General features: G+C 45.8%; 1 protein-coding gene across 1 annotated transcript; it reads left to right on the plus strand.

The window, feature by feature from the left end:
- Gorasp2 (golgi reassembly stacking protein 2) lies at positions 1-27662 on the plus strand. The gene is made up of 10 exons (XM_041631555.1): positions 1-223; positions 13323-13403; positions 15078-15281; positions 15870-15956; positions 16628-16758; positions 20157-20289; positions 21250-21373; positions 24042-24125; positions 24940-25059; positions 26563-27662. The coding sequence occupies exons 1-10, from the start codon at positions 161-163 to the stop codon at positions 26898-26900; spliced, it is 1365 nt and encodes a 454-aa protein (XP_041487489.1). The 5' UTR covers positions 1-160; the 3' UTR covers positions 26901-27662.
- The last annotated feature ends 24 nt before the right edge of the window (positions 27663-27686 follow it).

Genomic DNA, 27686 nt, shown 5'->3' on the forward strand with positions numbered 1-27686 from the left:
GCGGCCCCGGCTGCCGGGAGACCATCTCCCGGCGGGCTGTGCGGCCCGGCTCGGGCGGCTGCGAGTGCCACGTCCCAAGTGCTACGCGGAGTCGCGGAGCGGGCGGTGCGCGAGGGCGAGCAACGCTGAGCCGGCCGGGCCGTACGGATCGCCCGCCGCCATGGGCTCCTCGCAGAGCGTCGAGATCCCAGGCGGCGGCACGGAAGGCTACCATGTCTTGCGGGTAAGGGCTGCGGGGGCGGAGGCCCTGGGGACGCCGGGGCGGCCAGGCCCGAGTCCTCCGAGCGTCCTGGGCGCGGCTGCGGGCGACGCGGCCGGGGACCCGCCAACCTGTCCCCGGCCCTCCGCACGGCCTAGCCGACCGTCCTGATCTGAGCTTCCGAGTTGGGAAGGGCAGGGGACACCGCCTTCAGAAGGGACCGGAGCCGGTACCTGGGTTCCCAGGGAGAGTGACCGAGCCTCCGGGGATGCCAGCCCAGGTGTCGGTTCACCTCGGCGTCCCCTGGATGCGTGGAAAGGCCATCTGGGCAGTACAAGACGAACGAATGGCCTCCAACCAGATTTGACGGACTTGAATTTACTTGATTTTTTTTATAGGACTTTTCCGTTCCGGGTCGCTCCTGACCCTTCCAGATCTCTTCTACATTTCCTGGAGGAGAGGGACTTCCGTTCTTCTTGCTTAGATGAAATAATCAGGGAGATAAAGGTTTAGGTCGGTGTAGTAAAAAGTAATGGGGAGGAATGTTTTCAAAATAGTCAGGGTTGGTAGGGGAACGCAGCGCCAGACACCAGGGTGCAAAGGCACATCCTCCTGTGAATGTCTTTTCCTCGTGGAACCAGGAATGCAGCGACACCTGTGTGAGTGGTAACGCGAACAGAGTGGCCTCCGTCTGCAGCGCCTTGTAGGGACAATATAGTGTCAAAAGATGGTAGCTTCTCAGACAAGACAATCCTCCCTGAGAGTGTACTTGCTACCTTCCTTTTCTGCCCTGGGTCCCATGTTCTGAGTGAGCTAACATTCTAAAGTTATCTGAATGCTGGGGCTGTGATGGGTTATGATTGTCCGGGATTGCGATGTCTAGCTAGCTGCCTCTCCATTCCGCTCCTAGAGCCTCTCGAAGTCCAGTTCTTAGCAGTTTGTTTTGCCAGGGTGTTTGTACATAAGCCATATTACTTTCCTCTTCCCTTCAGCTAACCAGACTCCTAAGTGTCGTAGTGATGGGAAAATAGAGAACTGTCCCATCCTGGATTTGAAGGAAAATTAATGGCGGTGCTTTTTTAAAAATCTGCTCTGATTTTGATTTGTCTCCTGTTACTAGCAAATGCTCAGAATGGCTGACTGTGACCATGAACCCTTGGGGACCTGAGATATTTTTATAATAATAAACACTTGGGAAAACCCAGTAAGACACATTAGTGTAAATGAGTAGGGGGGGAAAGGTCTTTAGGGTCTTCAAAGACAAATCTTCACATCAACAGAACTCCAGTTTAATGACTTCATTCCTATGCAAGACGGTTGAAATACATTTTCTTATAAGGTATTTATTTTATATGCTTGGCGTTTTGTCTGTATATGTGTCTGTGTGAGGATGTTGGATCCTCTGCAACTGGAGTTACAGACAGTCGTGAACCGCCATGTGGGCGCTGGGAGTTGTACACAGGTCCTTTGGAAGAGCGGCCACTGTTCTTAACCACTGAGCCAACTCTCCAGCCCAAAACGACTTCCTTTCTTATTGTTGGTTTCTTTGGTTTTTTGTTGTTTGGTTTGGGGGTTTGGTTGGTTGGTTGGGGTTTTTTGTTGTTGTTAAGACAGAATTTATCTGTATATGTACCCTTGGAACTTGCTCTATAGACCAGGCTGGCCTCGAATTTAGAGATCTGCCTCCCGAATGATTAAAGGCCTGTGCCTCCACCAGCTGGAAGTATGTTTTCTTTATAGGTGCAGTCCAGAGGGTTTCTATGCACAGTCAGTGTACAGGTGAGCTATTACGCTCCCCCTTGGGTTTTAGAAGTTTGAGGGGCAGCCTCAGTTCTCATCCGCATCTGGAGCACAATGCTGTAAAGTAGGAGCTAATTCTGTAGAGAGCTTTAATCAGAGGGAGGCTTAGTGACTGTGTCATGAAGCGAATGTTTCTGCATTCTCAACCCTCTCTTCCCCTAATTCTGGCACTCATTTCCTTACCTGTGTTTTCAGAGGAACAAGAGCTATTTTCTTCCTTCCATCTGTTACTGCCTAAACGCATAGTGGCGCATTCCACTAGAGGACGGAGCTTGGGGAACCACTGTGTCTGCAACAGGGAACTCTTGAGATAAACTCACCCATGTTTGATGAGTTCTAAACTGATTTAATTTCATGTTCTTTGATAACCAACTCCCTGGGGATGAAAACACTGCTTCGTATTTTGATGCCCGTATCTGCTGCCGCCCTGCTATTTCAGGCATCCGCATATTGATAAAGTAAACTTCCCGTTGAGAGATTATTTTCAGTACTTACTGTTCAGTTCTGCCGTACAAATCTACAGAGGACAATCTGAAAGATCCGGCAATTTCTTTAAGCAGAAGACTTTTCTTCTTAGGTAATTGTGTATTTCTGTCTGTTAGGTGCTGTGTATTTCTTCTGTCTTCCTGCATGGCTCAATGCGGTTATGATCCCATGATATTCAACTCGTCATCTCCAGAGGTGACTACCCATTCCTGAGAGTTTCTCGTGTGGCCATTCAGTGTGTAATGTATATAAAAGCAGCATCTGTTTGCGCACTTGGTCAGTTTTCTCAGGTTTTTGCTCTTTTGTGTAACTATTGGAAGCATATGATAACACTCACTGTAAAGTTACTTAACTGGCAGTGAGCCTCACTGAATTGAGCTTCCTAGGAGTGTGGATAGCTAGCACCTCCTGGTGTTGAGCATGGAGTTTGCCGGTCTTAAACTCTTAAAAGGAGTTTCTGGGGACCTTACAGTCTTTTTGTTTGACTTAAAATATTCACTTCCAAAACTACGGAATTTTAATGTTCTGCAAATACTGATCTTCATTTTGCTGAGTTGCTGTCCTTTCTGATCATCTGTTCTTTAGAGAACGTTTAAGCAATTTCAGGATAAAACACAAGTTCCCTGTAACTGCAGTGTCTGAAGGTAACTACTGCTGGCAGGTTTGTCTTTGTCGTTTATTTTCCTGTGCTTTACTCAGCCCCTATCCATGTGTCACAAAGGCTTTGAATGATGCGGCGAAATCAAGTAGAGTGTGGGCAGAATATGGATTAGAGCCGGGCGTGGTCGGTCACGCCCATAATCCAGTGCTTGTGAGGGAAGGCAGGATTGCCAAGTGTTCAAGACCAAGCTTGAGTGCATAGGCCAAACTTAGTTACGGAGAGAAAACGAGAACAAGCGCATGGGTGTGTTAGCCTTCCAGCCTGAATATCTGTTTCTTGTAAATGAAGCGAAGCTTAAGCATTCATTAGAAAGCTGTGCTTTGGAGGAAAAGCTTTCCAACCCCCTGGATATTTTCCAAAAGTTTTATTTTAAAAGTGGATACCTGGGCTGAAGAGATGGTTCAGTGGTTAAGATCACATGCTCCTCTTGCAGGAGATCCGAGTCTGGTTCCCAGCGCCCAGACTGGGTGCCGCACAGCAACCCTATTGTTTGAACTGTAGGAGTGACACCTCTGACCTCTGCGGGCGCATGCGCGTACCACTCCTTCCCACCCCTCGTGAATTGTAGAAGTGATACCTCTGACCTATGTGGGCGCATGCGCGTACCACTCCTTCCCACCCCACGTGAACTGTAGGAGTGATACCGCTGACCTATGCGGGCGCATGCGCTTACCACTCCTTCGCACCCCGCAAACACACCACTAAAGATAAGATTAATCCTTAAAAATAAAAGTAGATTCTTGGGGTTGGCGAGATGGTTAAGAGAGTAAAAGCTCTTGCCACCCAACGTGACAAACCTGAGTTCAAGTCGTAGGACCCAGATGATAGAAAAGGAGAACTGACTCCTGAAAATTGTCCTCAAACACTGCGTGTGCACCATGGTGCCCACGGACCCACATGCCCAAGCACACAAAATATAACTGAATTTACAAATTTCTTGTAGTACACGCCTTGATACCTAGCACTCTGGGGGCAGAGGCAGGCAGATCTCTGAGGTTGACTCAGCCTGGTCCACAGAGCAAGTTGAGTTCCAGGCCAGACACAATAGTGCACACCTCTAAGCCCAACACTTGTGAGGATAAGGTAAGGGGCCAGGTTGTATAACAAGATCTGAGTGTGTGTGTGTGTGTCCCCATCCGTGTTCCCATGCCCTTATGTGTGCCCGTGAAGACAGAGGGGGTGAAGTCCTCATTGCTCTCTACCTTATTTTTTGAGACGGCATCTTTTACTGAGCCCAGGCCTCACTGATTGGCTAGACTGGCTGCCCAGCGAGCCCAAGGGCTCTTCGGCTTTCTGTCCCTCCACACTGGAATTGCAGACCACACCCAGCTTTTTAACTGGGGCGCTGGGGATCTGAACTCAGGCACCCTTGCTTTGCACAGCCAGCACTTTTATCTACTGGGTCCATCCCCAACCCAGAAGATGATGATGGAAGATTTCAAAACTTGTCTCAAAGCCTTTCAAAATAACATTTCAGCTTCCCTAAGCCAGTGGGTCTGGAGCTGCTGAGATGGCGCGAGCCTGATGCCTGGTTGACCCTGTGACACCTGTGATGGCCGCAGAGGACCGCCTCCCATCTGAACGCCACGGTGCCACACACACAAGACGGGTTGTTCTTACAGCTTCAAACAGTAGGGTAGAGCCATGTGTCACTTCTCTTCCCATCCTTGAATCCTAATGGAAGGCGGAGAATGTATCTGTCAGGGCTCCTAGATTCTGCTAGAAGTTACTGCAGGTTACCTCCTACAGTAATGCCTGCCAGACTCTTGCTTCCATTTGACATTTGTTATCCAGCGAGTCCAGCAAAGCCATTGTCAAAAGTCATATCTTTGGAGTGGCCTCATAGATATGGCCATTATAAATTAAACTATTCTGGCCTGTACGTAGCACTCCTTGAGAAGGGAGCCCTCTGGAGACATGGGAACTGCTGTGTTACTCTTTGGAGTATATTGACTAATGGACTATTGAGATGCTCCTTGTAATCAGAGGCCTAACCTGAGCCATTTGCCGCAGACTCGACAGCATTTAGGTGCTGGCTTCAGAGTACAGAGTTTCTGCAAATGGAGTTAGTCCTGTGTAAACGGAACCTGAACCATGTCTGCTGTCCGGTGAAGCTGCCCTGTTTGGTGGCACCTCACTGGCTAACAGAGAGAAACCCTGCTACCGCTACCAGGGACACACTCACAGACAGCTGTGCTAGTTAACTTTTTTTCCCCAGAAGTAATTAGATTGCCTTATAAGCCAGTACCACCCGCAGATTCTGCCTTCCTCCCTGTTGATCTCTTCAGTTTAACACCAAGAAGCGTTTTGATTCATAAACATTCTTTGAAATTACCTTCTAATGCAGGAAGCAGATGCTTTCAGTTTACTAAAGCTCAGGAACACAATACACGAACCGTAGGGTACTTGTAGCCGCTGTGTCAGTGAGCGTAAACTGTGTCGGAAGTCTTGAGCCGGCTAATCTGGCCTGCCTTAGCCTGCCGGGCTCCTCACTGGCCAGACCTCCTCCTGTTCTCCATTACCTGTGGCTTCAGCAAGGAGTCTGCGTGCTGGTCCCACCCATCCCTGCCAGGCCAGCTTGATGTCGTGATGGCGCCAATGACAGCGCCGCACTTCCTTCCCCCTTTAGTAGTCTACTGACAGGACTCTGTTCTTCTGATTTGCTGCTAAAAATGTGAACTGGTAAATACTTGTGATGCTCGGTGTGAGCTTTGGAATCTGACTGCATATTGCGGGAAGTGTGATTATTCCGTAGTCTCGTGTCTTTAAAAGTCACATTCGGAGCAGAGTGGTCCTGGGAGACTGTCTACTGCCCTGTTGGCCGTGCAGATGTACTTTCTGCACAGGGAAAAGAATGGGGCTGTGGTCTCCTCTGTGTTCTTCCCACACCTCCCCCCACACACCTTTGGAGACGATCCACACATATTTTCAGAAATAGAGAACCAACCACATCTCGTGGACATGGATACATTGAGAGACTGGTCTAGTGGCCCACCCCAGAGTACACTTGGGAAGTGGAGTCCAGCCCCTGCTTTACTCAGCAGCCCTGCGAACCTCTTCACACTGCCTGTTAGCTGAAAGGAGACGACAGCTGTGCCCTCAGCCCCACATCACACATTAGACATGAACATAATTTGAAAACAAGTGAATACTATTATCTTGGAAAAAAAAACTTAGCTTGAGGGCTAGCAAGGTGGCTTGCTGGGTACCTGTGCCTGTACACAGGCCTGTCAACCTGAGCTTGGTCCCTGGGTCCCACAGAACATCAGGAGGGAAATGACTCCTGAGAGTTGTCCTCCAGTCTCCACAGTGTGTGCAGTCCTGCGCACTCATACACACACACGCTAAAAATATAGAAGTTAAGATATAATCTTGACTCAAATCCGACCCTTTAATTACTGTCTCTAAAGTGCACACATATATGGCACTTGTCCTTTTAAGGAGTTTTTGTTTTTGAGGAAACTGTTGAGACTCAGGTGAGCACCCTTGCCTTCCTCACTGCTCTGCCCCATTGTGACTGGATACAGTCATTAAAGTTCCTAGGAACCCTGTGATCATGGCGATCTGCATTTGGTGTGCTTCATGCCTCACGGACTGTCTGGTTGGCTGCCTCTCTTCACAGCTAGAGAAAGCACAGAGAGGTTGATCTGATTTGCCCAATCACACAGCAAGCTTTCCTTTCCCAAGAAAAACGTGTAAATCTGTATTTGAGCTGGATTTGGATAGTTTTTGCTCCCCAATCCCAGGTCTTTTCTAGAAAGCTGGTACATGTAATGGCAGGTCTTTTTGGTCATCAGAAATGGGGGGCTTGTTTGTTTTGAGATGGGGTCTGTTTGTGTTGGAACTTGTGAGCTAAAGTCTCAGCCTTCTGAGTAGCTGGGACTACAGGCATACTGCTGCAGCTTAATAAATCATTCAATTAAAATTGCTTCACATGTTACGCGTGACATCACAGGGCCAGTGTCAGAACATGCCCTTTGAGTTATTTGGAAGAACTTGAGAGGAAAATTTGTTGGTGAGTGAGACCTAACATCTCGTAGCCTGTTGCAGAATCATTACTACCTGTCGCCGTGGAGCATTTAGGCTTTGTTTTTGAGAAGTCACATTTGCAAATCTTCCATTGCTGTGGCCGTGTAAGGGTTTAGCATAAGGGTTTATGTGTGCAGTTGAAGTGAGTCCTCCAGGGGTCACATGCTTGGGATTTATTTTTTAATCTTTTTTTAGTTTTGATTTTTGAGTCAGGGCCTCACTTTTTAGCCCAGCTTGGGTTCACTCTATCTATTACTTGTGGTAATCTCCCTGCATCAGCCTCCTGAGAACTGGATTGATAGGTGGGCACACCATATACAGGCGTTTCTGGTCTTGTTTAGCATCTCTGCTGCTTTTAAGCCAGGACAAAAGCAAGGATGCTGGGCTTAAATTGAGAGCCACGTGGCACTGATGGTACAGTCATTCGAAGAGACTGTGGAAAAGAATCTGGTACGATTGCACTGGTAAGATAGCTCAGCAAGGTGGTTGTGAAGTACGAGGACCTGGGTTTAACCCTCACTACTCGCATAGAAAACTAAGTGTGTCATCCAAACACTGGAGAGGCTGAGGTAGGCGGATCCCCGAGACTGACTGGACAGCCAGTGTAACCCTACTTGATGAGTTCTGGGTCCATGAAAGATCCTGTCTCAAAAAGAAAGGCAGAAATTGCCACAGGAAAGACCCAAGTTGCCCTCCGACCTCAGGCATACACACACACACAATCTATTTTAATACCGCTAAGCATCAGAGAAATGCAAATCAAAATTACTCTGAAATACTACCTCACCCCAGTCAGAATAGCTATCATTAATATATCCAACAACAAGTGTTGAAGGGGATGTGTAGAGAAATGAACCCTCATTCACTGTTGGGGTGCAAATTTATACAGTCATTGTGAAAATCAGTTTGAAGATGTCTCAAAAAGTTAAAATTGGAATGACCATATATACCCAGCTATTTCACTCCTGGGCAAATACTCAAAGAGCACCAAACTGTACCTTAGAGGTGTTTACCTCTCCATATTTATTGTTGGTTTATTCCCTATAACAACCTACTTGTTTATCAACAGATGAATGGATAGTGGAAATTTGGTATATGTATGTAAAACAATACTATTCAGCTTTAAAAAATGAAGTCATAAAATTCGCAGCAAAGTGAATGGTCTTAGAATGTGTAATACTAAGTGAGGTCACACAGTCTCAGAAAGGAAAGAAAGTTCATGTTCTCCCTCATGCAAAACCTAGCCAGTAATACATGCCTGTGTGTAAGCAAATACACGTGAGGGTACATGTGGGAGAGAGAACAGAGTGCTAGGGTTAAAAGTGTGTGCCATCACCACCCGGCTTTATTCGGGTTTTTGTCTGGATATATATTCTCATTTCTAACATTGTATATTTAGAAATGGAATTGCTAGTCATGTCCTGACTGTGTTTAACATTGTGGATTTGACAGACTTCTGCAATGGCTGTCCCATTTCACATTCTCACAAGCAGTGTGTAGCTGTTTGCTTCTCTACCTCCTTGCCAGCATTTGTTCCTGTCTTTTCTTAATTGTAGCTGTTCTAATGGGTGAGGCGTGCTTTCTTATCTGGCTTTGTTAGTTTGTGTGTGGAAACCGGAGGTCTACCTTGGCTGACTGGTTAGAGCCATGTCTACCCGTCTCCACTTCTCCAGCGCTGGTTTTACAAGCCTGCACTGCACCCCTGGGTTTTAAGTAGGCTGGGGTAGTACTCGGATATCATGCTGATGTGGCCTGCGCTTCACCAGCTGAGCTGTTTCCCAGCCTTTCTCGACCTTTCGTTAAGATTGGTCGGGGTTTGTTCAGGATCCAGACCCTTTCGGGTGTCTGCCGTGGCTTCTCTCAAGTTGCCTTCTGAAGAGCAGGTGCTCCTAGGTGTACAGTTTGTCGCTTTTTATAATGTTGAATACTGCTTCTTATATACATTTCAGAAGTCTTTACACTCTGGAAGGTCTCAGACTCTCTCCTTTGCCATTCTCTGTGAGCTTTGTTTTCCCTTTGACCTTTGAGCTGCCGTCCGTCTGCACTTAATCTTCGAGAGGCAGCCTTATTACATGAGTCTCCCAGCTAGCTCTCTGTTAATCCACTGTTTGTTTAAAGAGTAGCTGAAAGAGTAACTAGTTTCCAGGTAGTAACTGCTTCCGGTGTGGTAGAGCTTGGAGGGTGTCACCAGCTTTCGCTCGGTGCAGCCTTGCAACGTCTAAAGACTACACTGTCCTTCACTTGCAGATAAGAGGATGGAGTCCCAGAGAAATAAACAGACTTTACAAACGTATACACAGTCATTCACAAATTCACAGCTTAAAACTGTGTTGGTCCTAGCTGGGGATAATAGCACACATCTCTAATCCCAGCACTGGTCTTTTCCCAGCCAGTTAGCCTAGGCTAACTCAGTAAGATCCTGTCTCAAGACAAACAAAACACCAACAACTGTCTCAGTCGGCCCTAATTTTTTTTTACCTTTTCATTATGCAATTTAAAACCTTAAATTTCAAATTTAACCTATTTCTCTTAAATTACTATAATATGATATTTGGCCCTGCAATAAGTGTCAAATGGTCCGTGGAATCAGACATATATGGTTTTTGTTTTGTTTTAATTAAGATGGGTTTGAAAGAAGCAGAAGATAAACGAACACTCGAGATCTTACAGAACAGAAAATACTGACATCGTCTTGATGCTGGGGGTGAGCTGAGGAGAGTCTTGGCAGTAGCAAGTACCACCTTCATATAGCCCTGCAGGCCTTACTTTCCATGCTGTGACTCACGGGGTATTAGCCAGAGACTGACTTCCAGAGCTCCCTCTGCTGGTGTCCTAGCAATAATTAAGATATCTACTTGCCCTAATTTGTGCTGGGCTCTAATGGTGTATAATAAATTTGAGAAAGAAATTAATTTCAAGGTCCATTAAAAACAGATGGAATCAATGTTTTTAGCAAATGAAATGGAAAAATTGAAAGGGTTGTTTATTTCTTTTAGAATTCAGACTAACTATTGGATCCGCTCTGAGTTACAGGAAGGCTACTTCTGACGATACTGGAAGCTTTCCCGCTCAGACACACTTTGAACTTCACATTGTGAGGGCAGGTGGGGTCACCTTTGGGAGCTGACGCTGTTGCAAAAGTACTGACCTTGGCTCTTCTTAACTAAAAGATCAAATTTTCAGGGAAGAAGCCCAAAATTGATCTGTCTGTAAACTAGTTGGATTCTAGATAAAGTGGTATCAGCAGCAATTTAGAAGCTATATTGAGATAATTCATATTTAGATAATCCAATTACATATGGACCCAGTTAAAAGGAAAAACTCATTCTTGGGGTGGTTTATCTCTTTTTTCATACCTGGGGCACTTCACATGTAATTGACAGCCACCTGTGGCTGGAGGTTCATGACTAGTAAATGTAACTTCACCCTCCCCTCCCCCAACTATAACTTGATTTGTTGGGTTTGATCTCTCTGCTCTGTAGCCCATCCAGGCCTCAGCCTGACAGTTCTCTTTCTTCCGCTGCTCCCTGAGTCCCCACTACAAGCATGTGCCACGTGCCCCAGGCCGTCCCCAGCTGCCTTTTCAAGTTGCTATTTGAGAAGAAATCTGTTTGATATTTTGACTTCTAGCCATTTTGATAATACATAAAGTGGGAAAGCTCCCATTTAAGAAAACCAGCCATAAGGAAATTGAGGAATATATTCTGATTTTTAAATTAGCTTAAACACCCTTGGGGCTAGAGATGGCTCAGTGGTTAAGAGCACAGAGTCTGTTCTTAGAGAGGACAGAGTTCAGTTTCCACCCCACACCTGGCAGCTCACCCCCCATAATTCCAGTTCAGGGGATCTGAACTTCTGGCTTCTGCAGGCACCTGTGCTCACGTGCATGTCATACACAGACACATACATGCACATGTAAATAAAAATAAAGTTGTATGTATTTATTATCTTTTGGTACACACTGTCATTAGTTAGCCCCAGCTGGCCTAGAACGTGAATTGTAGACCAGGCTAGGCCCAAACTCAAGAGCTCTGCCTGCCTCTGTGTCCTCAGGACCAGGACTAACGTGCACCACTGTGCCTCCCCAGCCCCTCAAAAATCTTCAGAGAAATAACTATGGAATGAGACCCTTTGACACTGATTCTTTATGAAAACGAATATCTTTAATAATTAATTAATTTCTTTAATATTTAACTTATTTATAAAAAGGACTTGTACTGGGAGAACCACTGAGATGGACAAAGAACTGAGTATCTAGCGAGGCAGAAGACCCATCCGTGGAGAAAGTGCAAGTTAGAGCTCTTAGCAAACAGCTATCTGCAGGGTGAGATGAGCCCGAGCTGCTAGTCCACTACATGCAGCCTCTTCAGATCCTCGCTCCTCCTGCCTTCTACCCTCTCCTCACTGTCTTCTGTGAACAAGAAGCTAACATCTTAGGTAGCCCACTCCTTTTCCTGTTTGTCTCGCTAACGTTCCCGCAGACTTAATCCCAAAGTTACAGGGAAACAGAATAAAGCAGAAATAAGCTTTTAAATACAGTAAACGCTGACCCATCTCTATAATGGAACACTGCCTACCAAGCAAAACAAAAATATATTTTTGTTGTTTAGGGCTAATGATATTTGTTCTTGGTTTGTTTCTTTTCTTTTCTTTCTTTTTTTTTTTTTTTAAATCTTTGGCTCTTTACTCTTTGGGAGACCCACCACTCAGCTCCCAAATAAATCGCATGGAGGCTTGCTCTTCCTTACGCATGTCCAGCCTTAGCTTGGCTTCTTTCTTGCCAGTTTTTCTTAAATTATCCCGGCTACCTTTTGCCTCTGGGCTTTTATCTCTAGCTCTGTATACCTTTCGTTGTACTCTGTTGCTGGTTGTGTAGCTGGGTGGCTGGCCCCTAATGTCCTTGTCTCCTCATTTTCTTGCTCCTTGATCTTTTCAGAGTTCTCCTTTTATTTATTCTCTTTGCCTGCCAGCCCCACCTATCCTTTCTCCTGCCTGGCTGTTGGCCAATCAACTGTTTTAGACCACTCAGGTGTCTTAAACAGGCAAAGTAACTCAGCTTTACAGAGTTAAACAAATGCAACATAAAAGAATGCAACACATCTTCACATCATTAAACAAATGTTCCACAGCATAAACAAATGCAGCGATCTTTAATATTCTACAGCAGATATTAAAGAAAAAAGAAACATTGACTCAGGAAGTAAAGTACAATTTTGAATGATACTGTTGAATGATACTGGCCTTAAGTGAAATATATTCTAGGAATGATCCTGGCTCCATTTTCAGAGCATTAGAATCATGTGCCCCTGTGGGGTATCTGCAGCTTTATGTGCATATGAATGTGTAGGAACTGTAATTTGCATAGCCTCAGAATTGCCCTTAGAGCCATGTGGTCTACAGCTAGCTTTGGTGGCTCACACCTATAATGCTAGAACTTAGGAGCTAAGGCGGGAAGATGGCTAGCAGTTCCAGACCAGCCTGGACAACAGCATAAAACCCTGTTTCCAAAAACCCAGAAAAGGACTATATAGTCTGTTACAGAAAATCAGCCTGCAAATATTAGTGCAAATGTCATTTTTAGGGTAGTTTTGATAGAGTTAATAACCTCATGCAGAATAAAAATCCCTTCTGCTGCCAGGTGTGATGGCACACACCTTTAGTGCAGCACAGGCAGGCCTCCCTGATCTACAGAGTAAGATCCTGTCCAAAACAACAACAAAGATACACATGAACACATTTTGGAAAAGCAGATGTAAAATTAGTTGTATTCACTTTAGATTTTATTGGTTATATTTCTATTGCTAGTTGTCAGTGCGCTATGAATTTAGAAAATTTGGTAGTTAATCGACTTGAGATCTTCCCATTTAGAGCTCTCTCCATCCCAGTTCTGAATCTCTTAGGTTTGTGATTAGAGGCCTGTGTGCACCTCCCTTCCTCTTCTGATCCTCTTCGCGGCTAGCAGGCTGCCCTGACACTGGTCCTTTGTTTTTTGTAGAAATGAGTGGTGCCCGGGGAATCAATGCTGGAATGTGTCTCTGTAGTGATTGTTTCACGTGTCATCTGCTGATGTGGGGGAGGGTACCCCCATTCTGCCCCCTACCTCTGTTTCTCTGTCTCAAGTATTTATTTCAGATATTCTTTTTACAGGTACAGGAAAATTCCCCAGGACACAGAGCTGGGCTGGAGCCTTTCTTTGACTTTATCGTTTCTATTAATGGTTCGAGATTAGTAAGTTCAGCTTTTTATGGGTTTGTATATAGAACTTTGTGATATCCTTCAAAGTGGAATTATTCTAAATTAGGTTAGGTGTGTGTCAGCTACTTTTCTTCAGAAGTAATCATTTTAGAGGCCGGTGAGATTTCCCATTGGGTAAAGATGCTCGCCATGGGCGTCTCCGGACCTCAGTTCAGTCCCTGAGACAAGCACAAAGGTAGAAGGAGAACACTGACTCCAGAATTCCTTCTGACCTCCATGAGCGCTCGCTTTTGTTCTATCTTTCCCTCTCCCTCTCCCTCTCTCTCACACAAACATACACACAGAACCAAAAAAAAAAAAATCAGCTGTGCACACAATTATAATATGCTTATTTTTTCAAGAGAGGTTTCACTATGTAGCCCTGGAACTCACTGTGTAGGCCAGGCTGACCTGGATCTCAGAGACCCCCTTGCCTCTGCCTCCCGAGCGCTGAGACAAAAGGTGTGCACCCCTATTCCCAGCATGTTTAATTTTTATAGGAAAGATGCTAATAAACATTAGAGTGTCACATCTTCTTAGGGAAGCAGATTTGTTCTTCGTAGATGAAAGTTTGTTTTTTTCTAGGCCGGTGACAAATGGCCTAGGACAGTATCACCTCCCTGCCAGCTTTCTTGGATTGCAGTCCCATGATTTGTAAATTTATTGGAACAACAGAAAGAGTTGTTATCCAAAAACGGCTTTTTCTAAAGTGTCTTTAGTTGATACAGTCCTAAAGAAATTATGTAACTTCTAAAGGGAATTCTCATAACAGGAGCTATTTGGCTGGCTTATTTTTATAATGGTCTTATTAAGTTTTTGCTCATAATTTGTCAATGTCTGACACAGTGACCTTTGTTTACATAATGAAATATTAGCATTATTTCACTCCTTTCCCTTTTAGCTCCTGATAAACAATAGATCATGTGTTAGAAGTAGGGCCTAAGATTAGACTTTAAAGTCAGCACATATTTTAGATTTTAGGGTTTCTCTGTGCAACAGTCCTGGCTGTCCTAGAACTTGCTTTTGTAGACCAGGCTGGCCTCGAACTCACAGAGATCCTCCTGCTTCTCCTCCTGAGTGCTGGGATCAAGGTTTGCACCACCACCACCACCTGACTATATTTTAGATTTTTTTTTTTTGCTTGTTTTGTTTTTGTTTTTATGAGATGGTCTTTCTATGTAGCTCTGGCCATCCTGGAATCCTATAACTCGCTCTGTGTAGACAAGACTGGCCTCAAACACAAAGATCGCCTGCCTCTGCCTCCAGAGTGTTGGGATTAGAGGTGTGCCTGGGTCCTCTGAGCAGCCAGTGCTCTTAACCTCTGGGCCATCCCTCCAGCCCATATTTTAGATTTTAAAAGCAGTTGTTGTAACTTTGATAGAGATGCAGTTCTTGTGACGTATTTTGTCTTTAGTCACTGAGTTGCTGGGCCACTCTAGTGTCGAGTTGGTGTTCCATAATCAGGGTAGAAAAGTAGTCAGCTTGCCTCACAGTGGGAGTTCATGTCCTGACATTCTTTTACTGGGAGAAACATTTGAAGTTAATAAAACTTCTGCCTGAAGAACTTGTATTTATATTGGTTATCAATATTACTTTTATGAGATGCTTAAATTAATAATAATTTGCTTTACTTTTATTCATTAAAGACTGATTTCTGTGTGTTTGTAGAATAAAGACAATGATACTCTCAAGGATCTACTGAAAGCCAATGTTGAAAAGCCTGTAAAAATGCTCATCTATAGTAGTAAGACCCTAGAGCTTCGGGAGACCTCAGTTACACCCAGCAACTTGTGGGGTGGCCAGGGCTTGCTGGGGGTGAGCATCCGTTTCTGCAGCTTCGATGGAGCCAACGAAAACGTTTGGCATGTGCTGGTAGGTATTGAACGTGAGCTACTCCTGTGGGTGTAAACCACAACGTGGAGAGCTGGAGGGACACTGGCATCTCCAGCTTCCAGCGAGTGTAGGGATATTATTATTAAGGATGGTATTGAGTTATGCAGATGTTATTATTCGGGATTAGATTGGGTTGTGTAGGTATTATTAGAGATTGTTTTGGGTTGTGTGGGTATTATTATTAGGGATTGTATTGGGTTGTGTGGGTATTATTATTAGAGATTGTATTGTGTGGATATTATTAAGGATTGTATTAAATTGTATTGTAGAGAGATTATTATGGTTTTGGTTTCTGAAAATTAGTATTTATTGCTTTTTAGATACGATTATTTTTTTAACTCAAGAAAGAGAAACCAGAGTCAATAATGCAGAAAGTGATAGAAATATTTTAATTATTAAATATTACCTAATTTTCGTTGTTGGAAATTTAAAATACATGTATTCTCTAGTTTCTTAGATTTGACATTATCTCTAATGTGGGAATGTTGGGGGTTCTTTGGTCACTGTAATTACGAGAGGATTATCACTTTCTATGTGTTGAGTTGGGCTGTGTCTGTGCCATCCTAGGAAGTGGAGTCAAACTCCCCAGCAGCACTGGCAGGACTTAGACCTCACAGCGATTACATCATCGGAGCAGATACTGTCATGAATGAGGTAATTAGAACACCGCTTAGTCAGGAAACATGCGAGGTAGAGAACCTGTGCAATCACCACGTGATGTTCCCCTCACAGCTACACGTAAGGAGACAACTTCCAGATCTATGTTCCATTAATACCCTCAGGCATGAAGTATCATAATCAGCAAAGACAGAAATTTTAACTCTAAATGCAAAGCATGTGAAGTTCCTGAACACACACAGCAGAGAGGAAGTGTGACCTGATTCATTGCTAAGGAACATGGTTTCACCCCCTCGCTTGGACTTGTCACTCAGTTATGACAGTGCTGCAGAGGTCCCTTAGCTCAGCTGTGTTGCTCAGGTCCTTTTCCTTGTCTCTCCACCAGTGAAGTTCACCCAAACCTGAGTAACCAGAACACAGCAACGCAGAATCTGCAGAACCTGAAGATTCGTAGTAAGAACACTGATAAGGGCTTTTGGGACTGGCCTGAGCCCTGGCATCTAGTGGACTTGCTTGAATTAATATGTACATTAAATTAGACTCTGTTAGGTCAGTTGGTATTAAATAGTGATGTCCATGTCAAAAGTAGGGCCCAGAAGTTGATTTATTTTAGGAAGTTTCTCAGCCAATTCTGATAGGAGCCAAATTTTGAGACCCACTGTCCCCAGCTACAATACCTTCAAGTTTTTTCTCTTGACTGTGTGCAGTCCGAAGACCTGTTCAGCCTCATTGAGACACACGAAGCGAAGCCCCTGAAGCTCTACGTGTACAACACGGACACTGACAACTGTCGAGAAGTGATCATCACACCAAACTCGGCGTGGGGTGGGGAAGGCAGGTAAGGTCATCCTCAGAGAAACTGTGACTGCTCACCTAGCGGTCAGATAGCCGCAGCTTTTATTTTACCTTATTGTAAAAGAATGCTTTTAAGGCTGGAGAGAGGTTAGAGGTCAAGAGCACTGGCTGCCTGTAGTCCTGAGTTCCTAAGTTCAATTCCCAGCAACCTCATGGTATCTCACAGCTGTCTGTCATGAGATCTGGTGCCCCCTCCTGGTGTGCGGCTATACATACCAGCAGACACTGGATACATAATAGGTAGATAATTCTTTAGGAATAAAAGAATGCTTTTATTTTCAAATAACATCTTGATTTCTTTTAGAAATCATTAAAAGAAAGAACTGCTATAGAATATTGGAATTAGTAATTTATTTTCTAAAGCCCACACCTAGAGAGCGTAGGACCCATGCTGTAGCCGTCTGTCTTGTTTTCCAGTCCTGACCTCAGAGCTAACTAACTCCTTTCTCATTTGAGAATTCCTGAGTGTAAGTCATAATTACAGAAAAGCTTAGGCAGGGTTTGAGAATTCCTGAGTGTAAGTCATAATTACAGAAAAGCTTAGGCAGGGTTTGGCAACTACACATGTGCTCACCCCTGCTCAGTTTGTGTGGTTTCCTGGCTCCGTATGGGCTCCATATGCTCACAGTATTTTTATCTCCCTACCTAAGGTTCTTAAGTTAAATGTGTTGAGCTGAATTTGCCACCAGAATTGTACATTGTAACTCAAGAGCAGTGAGATGGAGTATCTTCTCCGTATCCAGCCTGTCTGCAGCAGCCCTTGATCATGTTATCGCTAGCCGCAGTCCAGGCTTGCACACACCCAGAAATGAGATCTTCTCAGGGCATTCATAATTGATCCACAGCAGGGGCTTGGGATGTAGCTCAGCTGGTAGATTGCTTGCCTAACGAGCACAGAGCCCTGGCATAGAGCGCTGCATAAAACTAGATGTTGCTCACATGCCTTTAATCCCAGCACTCAGGAAGTAGAGGCAGAAGGATCGCAAGTTCAGAATCATTCTGGACCACATAAGACTCAGTTTCAAAAAAAAAAAAATGTGTTTTAGTCCACTTTAAGATTGCTTCATATAAACTAATTTGCAAAGAGGCTTCTGTGTGCATTGGGTGGCAGAGTTCACTTCACAGTACAGGAGCGCCCTCTGCTCCTGTGTTTTATCTCTCTTCCTCTCACTGTCTTAAACTGCCCTGATGGAGAGCAGCTTATGGGGAGACCATAGCAGGTTACAGCCCATCACTCTGGGGAGGCCAGGGTGGCAGGAACTTGAGACATCAAGTCACACACCCCCGTAGCAGAGAGAACATAAATGAATGTGTGCGTGCTTGACGCTAAGCTAGCTTTCTCTGTTCTTACACGGTCTGGGGCCCAACCCAAGGCATGGTGTTCCCCCAGTGGGCTGGGTCCTCCTACATCAGTTAATCTAGACAATCCCACAAACATGCCCACAGGCCAGCCTGATCTGGACAGTCCCTCATTGAGACTCTCTGCAGGTGATTGTAGTGTCAAGTTGACAGAACTAACAGGACAGTATGGAAGAATAGCCTGGTCAGATTAGTGCCGCAAGAGTACTTGGTGAGCAAAGGGAAGGAAAGGTTTGTAGACAGTGAAGCTCAGCTGCAAAGGACATTACATGTTCTTTCTTGTTTAGTGACATTGACTGTACACCACTGTGTTCATATTTACAACATCTGGCTATCTATCGTTCCTTTTCTCTGAAGACTTTTTTTTAATGTACTTTAATACCTTTTATGGGCATCTCTAGACAGTGCCTTTTAGGCATTTTCTCAAGTGTGTTCTGCATTTGTACACAGAGTATCTCTGCCTCCTTTCCTTCCTTCCTCGGAAGCTGTGTGTTACTCAGCTGCTGTTCATCTTGAGCCTCTCCTGAGTTTGCAGCAGTATCTTGCTGTTGCTGCCAGCTCTTTCTCTGTCGTCACCTAGTTTTTTGACTAGCAGGCACCTTGTAAGCCAGCCTGTTGGTGTCCACCCCAGTGCTCAGAAATTGACATAGCAGGGTTGCGAGTTCAAGACCAACCTGGACTACATAGCTTGGCCCTTTTGCTCCCATCAAAGACTATTCCCCAGCAAAAGTAAAAAAACAAACAACAATAACAACAATAATTTGCTTTAAAATGTAATTATACCCAAAAGGCTATCATTGATCAATATAGATTACTTAATGTTTCTTCCTCTAAATTTGAGGAAAAAAAAATTGTAGCTTTGATGGTAAGAGAAAATGGAAGTGTAGTTTTGAAATGTAAAGCACCCCTGTGAAAATCAGATTTAGGTAAGGAAGACCTGAAGCTGGCTGTTGCTTGGTCCACCAGCTTTTGGTAGTGGTGGGGTGCAGAGATATATGCCTTAGCAGAGGAGAGAGAGGTTTCCATGCGTGGTGGCTCTGAAAGGGCCAGCTGCTTTGGGAGGTAAGAGATCGGGTGGAAACATAGATTGGAACCCTCCTGTCAAAAGACTTAAACTCACTGATCTAGATTTGGCTTACTCTGAGTTCTGGGGCTGTGCCAACCATGTAAGTAAACGTTCATTGATTCCACGGTTTGGAGAGCTGTCACCATAGTAAGTGTACGGCCATGTGGATTAGCACACAGGACACAGCTATAGAAAAGCAGAACGAGAAGCATCTCCAGCATCCCACTGGTGAAAGAATGAGCCAATTTTCAGGATTTGTCACTTCCAGGATTTTCAGCTCTGGGTAGAAGTTTATCAGCTGACTTTGGTCATCCCTGCTCTATTGGATTGTCAGAATAGAGTGTTGCTTGATAGTCCCCTCAGCATTGCACAGAGACAGCAGGAATTCCCCCAGAGGAGGAGGAAGAAACAAGACACACTGCAAAGCAGCAGAGTGCTCCTGTCTTTTAGAAAGATGCCTCTGGAGCCAGTGGGCAGAAAAATTAGGAGAAATTGGCATCAAATACACTCTGCAAATGATGGCATCACGTGGGCATGTTTAGAGCTCTTCGGTGGGCAGGCAGCAGATAATTATTAGGTGTCTGCCTAGTGCCAGGACTGTTAAGGCAATAAAAAGGAAGGGCTCTGTTACTGCAGGCCTTCATAGTCTATTGAGAGGGACAGACAGTAAACAGTTCACATACCATGTGTTGAATGGTAATGAATGTTTGGAGAAAAATAGGAACTAAGAGTAGTGTCTGGGTAGACATGGTGTTATGTATAGGTGGACCCTAGAGACTTCTGGGAAGATGGCAGAAGGGAAATATGGATGAGGAGGAGCAGGAGTCCAGACTACGTGGCACCATGTCTCAAAAAAAGAAAAAAGAAAACTCGAGGGGGAGGAAATGCATGAGCTTATGTTTTAAAACTACAAGGAAATGCAAGTTGTATTTTATAACAATAAGAAAATGTTTCAGCCTTGGATGTGGCATCGGCTATGGTTATTTGCACCGGATACCTACACGCCCATTTGAGGAAGGAAAGAAAATTTCCCTTCCAGGACAAGTGACCGGCACACCTGGTACTCCTCTTAAGGATGGATTTACGGAGGTGAGATCATTTTCTATGTGGTCGTTCCTGTGTGGAAGCATGTGGTGGTGGCGCTAGTTGAGGCAGGCAGTGAGGAGATAGGCACTAAGCATCACGCTGAATTTGAGGTCTCTGTAACTGGAGGGAGGCTGAGTATGTTCTCCTGGCCTTCAGAGGACTGACTGGTGTGCAGATTTAGAGCGTCAGCATAGAGGGCAAGTTAGCCAGTGGAAGGTGATGAAATTGTAAGGGATCGTGTGCCTGCAGGGCTTTTAACTGCTTCTTAGGAATCCATCCCATTGGTCACCTCTCTTGTCAACACATAAAAATCGCACACCTGAGAAGAAGATGTAAAGGCAGGGTTAAGATTGTGTGTGTGTGTGTGCATACATACGTGTGAATGCCCAAAGAGGCCAGAAGAGAATATTGGAGGCCTTGGAGATGGACTTAACATGCAGCTGTGAACTTCCTGGCGTGTGTGTGGCAGGGGAACCAAACTCAGGTTGTCTGCAAGTCCTCGCTGCCCTTGTTGCCGTCTCCAGACCCTGCCACAGTGCTTAATTCCCCTTCTCCAGTTCCAGAGGAGGGGCAGCCATGAGCAGTTCCTCCTTTCCTTACTCCCCATGCCAGAGCCCAGGTAGTTCCGTGTTCCGTTCTGCTGCCCTCTCTTCCACCCCCTAATTGGGGCCTACTGCTAGAGAGGTTAGGATCAGAAGACATAGTGTCAGGTGGCAGCCAGGGAAAGGGCAGAATGCAGAGAGTCACGAGAAAACTAGACCTGACTCTGAATACAGGGACTCTGAAGTATCTAGAGTCTGGATTCCTGGAAGGTAGCAGTGTGGTCAGCAAGAGAAGAGAGAAGAGTCATCGAGGAGCTACACATCTTGAGATGGAGAAAGGAATCATGGGGTTAAGATTTCCAACTGGTTTCTCAACTAATTCCTAAGTAAACCCCCCGACCTGTGTTTGTTTTTCCACTAGGTCCAGCTGTCCTCAGTTAGTTCCCCGTCTTTGTCACCACCAGGAACTTCAGGAATTGAGCAGAGTCTGTCTGGCCTTTCTATTAGCTCATCTCCACCAGCGGTCAGCAGTGTTCTCAGTACAGGTATGTAGAGCTGGACCTGTCGGTAGCCTCTTCATCTCAGGCTAGTTTCATAGACCTTAAGAAGCAGGACCACGTGCTCTGCATCAGCAGACAGCGCCTGTCCGTAAAACCCCACGAATCAGGATGTGCACTCGCACAGACTCAGCATCCCACTACCCTCTGCATGGTGGAGCCTGGGCTGCGTTACCTCCACATCTGCTCTGTTCAACAAGGGTAGACATGGGGTGTGAAGAGATACTTTTTCTTTCTCAGGACGTACACCTGGGTCCCTCCGTGTCTTTATTCTGTTCTACCTGATGCGGGTCTTTTGGTTCAGTGACTCTTAACAGTTTTTTGGAGAGAATTCCCATGCCATACAAGTCGCCCACAGCTTTTCTCGGTTTGCATCTAGAATCTGGGGAGGTGCCCAGTCCCCATGCTCTCCAGGAGATTTGTAGGGTGTGCAGTCAGATATCCGTGTCAACAGACACATGGCAAGGGTTTGTTTACCACCTAACGTGAGTTCTTTCTGGCTGTAGTGACTTCTTAGGTCCCTCAGATGACCTTCTAGTTATTCCTGAATCATTTGGTAATAGTAGGTCAGCCGACCCTTCTGTGGCTGAGTAATTATTACCTAGTTCGAATAACTTAGGAAAAAGATGACACCTCACTTTTACTTCTCCCTTGTCACCCTGCTGTTAAGCCAGTACTGTGTTTGACATCTGCACCAAGATCCCTGGAGCTGGCACTGCAAAGACCTGGCCTTCTGGATACTACAGAGATGACCGTGAATGAAGCAATACTCGCTCACAAAAGACTGAGAGGAACTGGCATTTTCACTGTTGAGTCAGTTTAAAAAGGCACTAGAAAAGTTTTCACCACTGAGAATGTGAATTTCTGAGACTAAAGTGTTAGCGCCTTGACCCTGTCAGAAGCGGGGTCCTGTTAGATTGTTTTCCATTCTGGCTTCTGCTTGTTCTCTGAGAATTCCACATAGTAACTGTGGACATAGAAAAGTGTGTTATAGTTTTTGTTGTTGTTTTTGGGTTGGTGTTTTGTTTTGTTTTTTGAAACAGGGTTTTCTCTGTGTAGCCTTGGCTGACCTGGAACTCTCTCTGTAGACCAGGCTGGCCTTGAACTCACAGAGATCCTCCTGTCTTTGCCTCCTGCTGGGATTAAAGGCGTGCGCCTCCATACCTAGCTGTCAGACCCAGTGAAGCCTATTTGTGGCCCTACATCATAATTCCTGGCTTAAGTACGCCAGTTATTTTTTGATACAAAGAATGGATTTATCCTTTAAAATGAAAGAAATGCAGTATGAAAGATTTTATTAGCAAATAGAATTTGAAACAAATCTAGGCTATTTTCATTTTCTTTTTTTTAATGTGTTGGATGTTTTGCCTTCATGTGTGTCTGTGCACCACACATGTTGCTGGTGCCCTTGGAAGTCAGAAGAGGAACTAGAGTTACAGACGATTATGAGCTACCATGGATGCTGGGAACCAAACCCAGGTCCTCTGCAATAGCAACAGGTTCTCCTAACCACTGAGCCATCCCTCTAGCCCCTATTTTAATTTTCTTAGAGCCAAGGTTTAAGACAGAAACATAAAGTTGTTACAGCATCGCTATTATATGTTAGCACTTAACAGGCACTCTGGTAATAGTGTGGTCTAGGAGAGAGCCGTTTCCAACACTCAAGTTATGCAGCTTGGGCTCCTAGAACTCTTTCTTGCCAGTGCTGTGCCTAGGGTTTTTCTTCTTTACTTTCTTTCTCTCTTCTCCTTCTCCCTGCCCCTCCTTCCTTGTTTGCATGTCTCCAGTTTCTTCAGGAAAGACTTCATACACAGTAAATAAGATAGTTGCATATGGTGGCACATCCTTTAGGCACAGTTCATTCCTGCTGCCTGTTTAAACAGAAACTGGCCCAGCATGGCAGCTCGGGTGCCGCCTCTACCTGCAACACTGGACCAGCAGATGTCATGAGCCGAACACAAGTGCATTTGTTCTGAACACAAACATGTAGCTTGAAGATCGTTCTGTACTGTAGTTTTAGATGCCTGGGTTTTGATTTCCATTCCTTACATGAGGTCAACTGTGGCATTTTCCACTTGCAGAGTCATGATGGCTCTGAAAAAGCCTCATATTTGGAATTACCTCAGACTTTGGATATTAATTAAGGGTGTTCAACATGTATTACTATTATTTTGACATCAGAAAGCCTCCCAATTGAGTAGGTGGTAAAGACCAGTAGTGGGTCCCAAGGATCCCTTGTACATGGAGTCTATTACCATGAGCCACTCTTGGTACAGACAGATGTGTTGGCCTGTGTAGGAAGTCCAAGTGTCTTTTTGTCTGCTTAGACATGTCTGCCATTGTCCTCATTCACTGAGTCCCAGGGCGTAGGGCTCTCTGGCAGCCCCATGTTTGCATGAGCCCACTGTGGATCTAGCCCATCTCAGGTCAGTGGCAGACATCCTGTCCAGTGATCTTATCCTTAGAAAGCTGTGACTAAGGTGTCTGTTGGGGCTGTACATTGGTGGGTCGCTCTGAAGGGTGATACAGCAAAGGACACAGCCAGTGGTTGGGTCTTAATCATGGTGAAGGACTGGACAATGTCCCCTTGTATATGGTCTGTTTATTTTCTGGCAGAAAAAATGGCTTAAAATTATTTTAATGTGTTTTATTTTAGGTGTACCAACTGTACCATTGTTGCCGCAAGTAAACCAGTCCCTTGCTTCTGTACCACCAGTGAACCCAGCTACTACATTACCAAGTAAGCAGCAGTCTAGAGACATGCTCAGTGATGGTATTTGCGTGTGTTGCTCTCTTCAGCAGACCAGGAGGCAGGTGCCAGTCTGCCTGGTGTTCTCTGCCATCTCACCTCCCACCTACACTCAGAGCTTCCTCATGGCTGTTCTTGCAGTTGCCCTGGCTGAGAAGGCTCCTTATTTAAAAGGTCTTGAATGGCTCAAGTGTTAAAAAGGTTCTCCTTAATATTTCTGATGCAGACCAAGTCCCACTGTCTGGCTGTTACCAGTGAGCTGTCACCTCAGTGATGAGTGTGTGTTGTCAGGGCCTCAGATTAGAGCTGCAGGTGTGGCCAGCCTTGAGCTGCACATGCGCACAGAGTGATGGGGCAGCGTGGTGAGCTCTTAGTGTGTGGACTTGAGTTGATCACCCTGGGGGTGTTCATTCCTGCTTTTGCAAATGTCGGTCTCAATGAGTACACGTATGAAAGAAAGCCAGAGACGGTAAATATCCGCCATCAAAGAAAGATCCAGCTGTGCTTCCTGTGCGGTTGCTGGTGGATTCTCCAGGTTCTGGACTACTGGGCTTCATCCCTCTTTTCCAGGGTATAAGGGCATTTGCTACTTGTTCTTAACCTTTGCTGCTTTCACAGTCTAATCACTTAGATACCAGGACATGCTGAGCTATGTGACAGTTAGCTATTGCGTGTGTATTCTGATGGGAAGCCACCACACAGGAAGTGAAGCTGAAGAGGGAGGAGTACTTTTATCTGCATGTGAGGAGCTGTCTTCTTCCCAGGCAAACAGTTTACCATGTGTTCTTTCTTCCCCTCTGTTCAGGTCTGATGCCTTTGACAGGAGGGCTGCCTAACCTCTCCAACCTCCCCAGCCTCCCCAACTTCAACCTCCCTGCTCCTCACATCATGCCTGGGGTCACCTTGCCGGAGCTCGGGAACCCGGGTATGTTGCCTGCCTTACCCTCCTAGGATTTCACTAATAAAAACTCTTCAGGAAAGCCAGGCCTCCAGCTCAGTCTTTTCCACTAGAGCAAATCAGCTTAGCAGATTTCAGCTTCTTGTAATCAGTATTCATCTTTTCATGAAGAGGAGGAAAACAGAAGTCTGTGAGTCAACCATTGCCTCCCCTTCTCTCTACAGCCTGACAGGTTTGGCCGCAGACAGGCTGTCACAGAGGGGTCAGTGGAGTGGCACTGTGGCTGAATCTGATGATGTGGTGTGGGTCACCTGCTAGAGGTGCCCGAGTCCCGCTTTTTCCTGCCTGCTTAAGGCCACAGCCACAGGGATTGCTGCCTGGTGCCTATGCTGTGCAGTCGAGGCCCATTCTTTTTCATTTTTCTGGGACTGGTCTAGGCTAGCATCAAACGGATCGTCTTCCCATCGCCTCTCAAGTGCTCAACCACGAGTCTGCACTCCCCTGCCAGCAAAGTAGTCTGTTGTTGACAGGTGCTTGTAGTGGTGACTGAGAAGTCTGGCTGCCAACCGGTGGGACTCAGACTTTATGTCCAGGTGAAAAGGAAACAGCAGCACCCTGTCTGCTCCTGCTGACGACCCGATGACTGCCCATTTGTGGCACTGCAGTGGTGCATCCCACTGCACTAAGTATTGGTGACCCTGCAGCGATGCATCCCACTGCACTAAGTATTGGTGACCCTGCAGCGATGCATCCCACTCACTAAGTATTGGTGACGCTGCAGTGATGCATCCCACTGCACTCAATATTGGTTGTCACTGTCACACTTCCGGCAGATTTGCAGTTCTCACCATCTGTATACTCATCAGCTCAACACATTCTCAGCCAGACTGAAAAAAGGGGGCCCAGAGAACCCTAGTCATGCTCACCACACCACACTGCTCCTCCCTGGTGCCTGGATTTGTGGTCCCTGCTGTCTCAAATGCAGCAAGCTAAGTGCAGGAGTTAGCAGATTTCAGCCAATTCTAATCAGCATCCTCTTTTATATGAAGAAGAGGGGAGGAAAAGTCTATGACTCTCCTGCCATGGACAGACACTATTCAGTCTGCCTTCTCTTAGCTCTTCCTGCTTTGAAAATCTCCAGACGATCCCACTAAGAACAGCATAAATAGTTGTCAGTCTCAGGACCTCCCCGGGTGCGGGGTGGCTACCATGCTCCTCCGTGGCTCCTTCCTGTTAGCTGTAACTGGACTTGGCACCTTGCCTGTCTCACAGCCAGCCAGCTCCTCAAATGCCATGGGGTGCTGCTTTCCCTTCTGGGAGGACCTGTCCTCCCATCAGCAGATGCCCAAGTGTGGGACTCAGGAAGAGAAGCTTGGGAATCGGAACTTTGGCCCTAGCTAGAGGTTAGCAGAGGTTGTGGCTCATGGTCCCTCCTCAGCTTCAGGTTCTAGATGAGGCACAGAGAGAGGTGCTTGATAGCAGCATGCTGGGTGCTGGGAGGATATGTGATCTCTGCTGTTTCTGTCCTAGGTTTGCCACCTCTTCCCTCCTTGCCTCCCCGAAACTTAACTGGCATTGCACCTCTCCCCTTGCCGTCCGAGTTTCTCCCGCCATTCCCTTTGGTTCCCGAGGGCTCTTCTGCAGCCAGCGCTGGGGAGCCACTGTCTTCCCTTCCTGCCACGGGCCCACCTTCTGACCCTGTCATGACTACTGCAAAAGCAGAGGCTGCCTCCTCACTCACTGTGGATGTGACGGCCCCTGCTTCCAAGGTCCCCACCACTATTGAGGACAGAGTCGGCGACTCCACCCCAGCCATCGAGAAGTCTGTTTCTGCAGTTACGGATGCAAATGCTTCTGAGTCTTCTTAGCTTGGAATCAATCTTCACAATCAACGTGGTCTATTTATTTAACCACAGGATCATGTCTGGGAGCGCAGACCACCATTGATTTCATACTAGTTTGTACCGTACCTGTAGGCATCCTGTACATAATTCTAAGGGGAAACTACGCAAGAGGCTGAGGGCTTGTCTCCCACCAACTTGGGTGGAATCACAGCCAGGGAGGGGTGTGAGAATGTGCTTGTATTTTCAACAACCAAAAAGAGTTGTTATGGGTGGCTTGCTGCCAGGCATCTACTGCCATTCTGGGTTGTACATCTTTGGGAAAGATGGCAGGGTGCCCGCTAGGTTCCCTGTCCCACTGCTACTCCTTATGTAAGGAAATGAAATATTTTATGCCTAGTGCCCACATGCAACGTTTCTTGTACTTTGTAAATTGTTTGCAAGAACACAGACCACCTCACTAAACTGTCAGAGGAAACAAGAATTTACTGTTGGTCTCTGTGAGTCACATCTCTCTTAAGGTTTACAGGAAACTCCCCTTGAAGACGTTTTGTTCCGGTTACACAGCACACTAGTAATTGAACATCTTTTTATTCCGCCTGTACACAGATCTTGTTCTGAACTCAGAATTACTCAGACACCATTTTGTAGCTGCTGCCGTTGCTTTAGGTGCCTGCAGTAAGATGGCATTTAAAGGGAAATAAAGGAGGTGCTGCACTTTGTAGCTACTTAACAGTACAGCGACCCCGGAGAGCACAGACAGCAATAAATTACAGTGGCTTTACTTTTCTCCTTGTGTTCTCTCTGCACATG

Source organism: Microtus oregoni, unplaced genomic scaffold, assembly GCF_018167655.1.
Source record: "Microtus oregoni isolate MIOR12 unplaced genomic scaffold, Mior012 000037F_ref0000500, whole genome shotgun sequence".
Taxonomy (NCBI): domain Eukaryota; kingdom Metazoa; phylum Chordata; class Mammalia; order Rodentia; family Cricetidae; genus Microtus; species Microtus oregoni.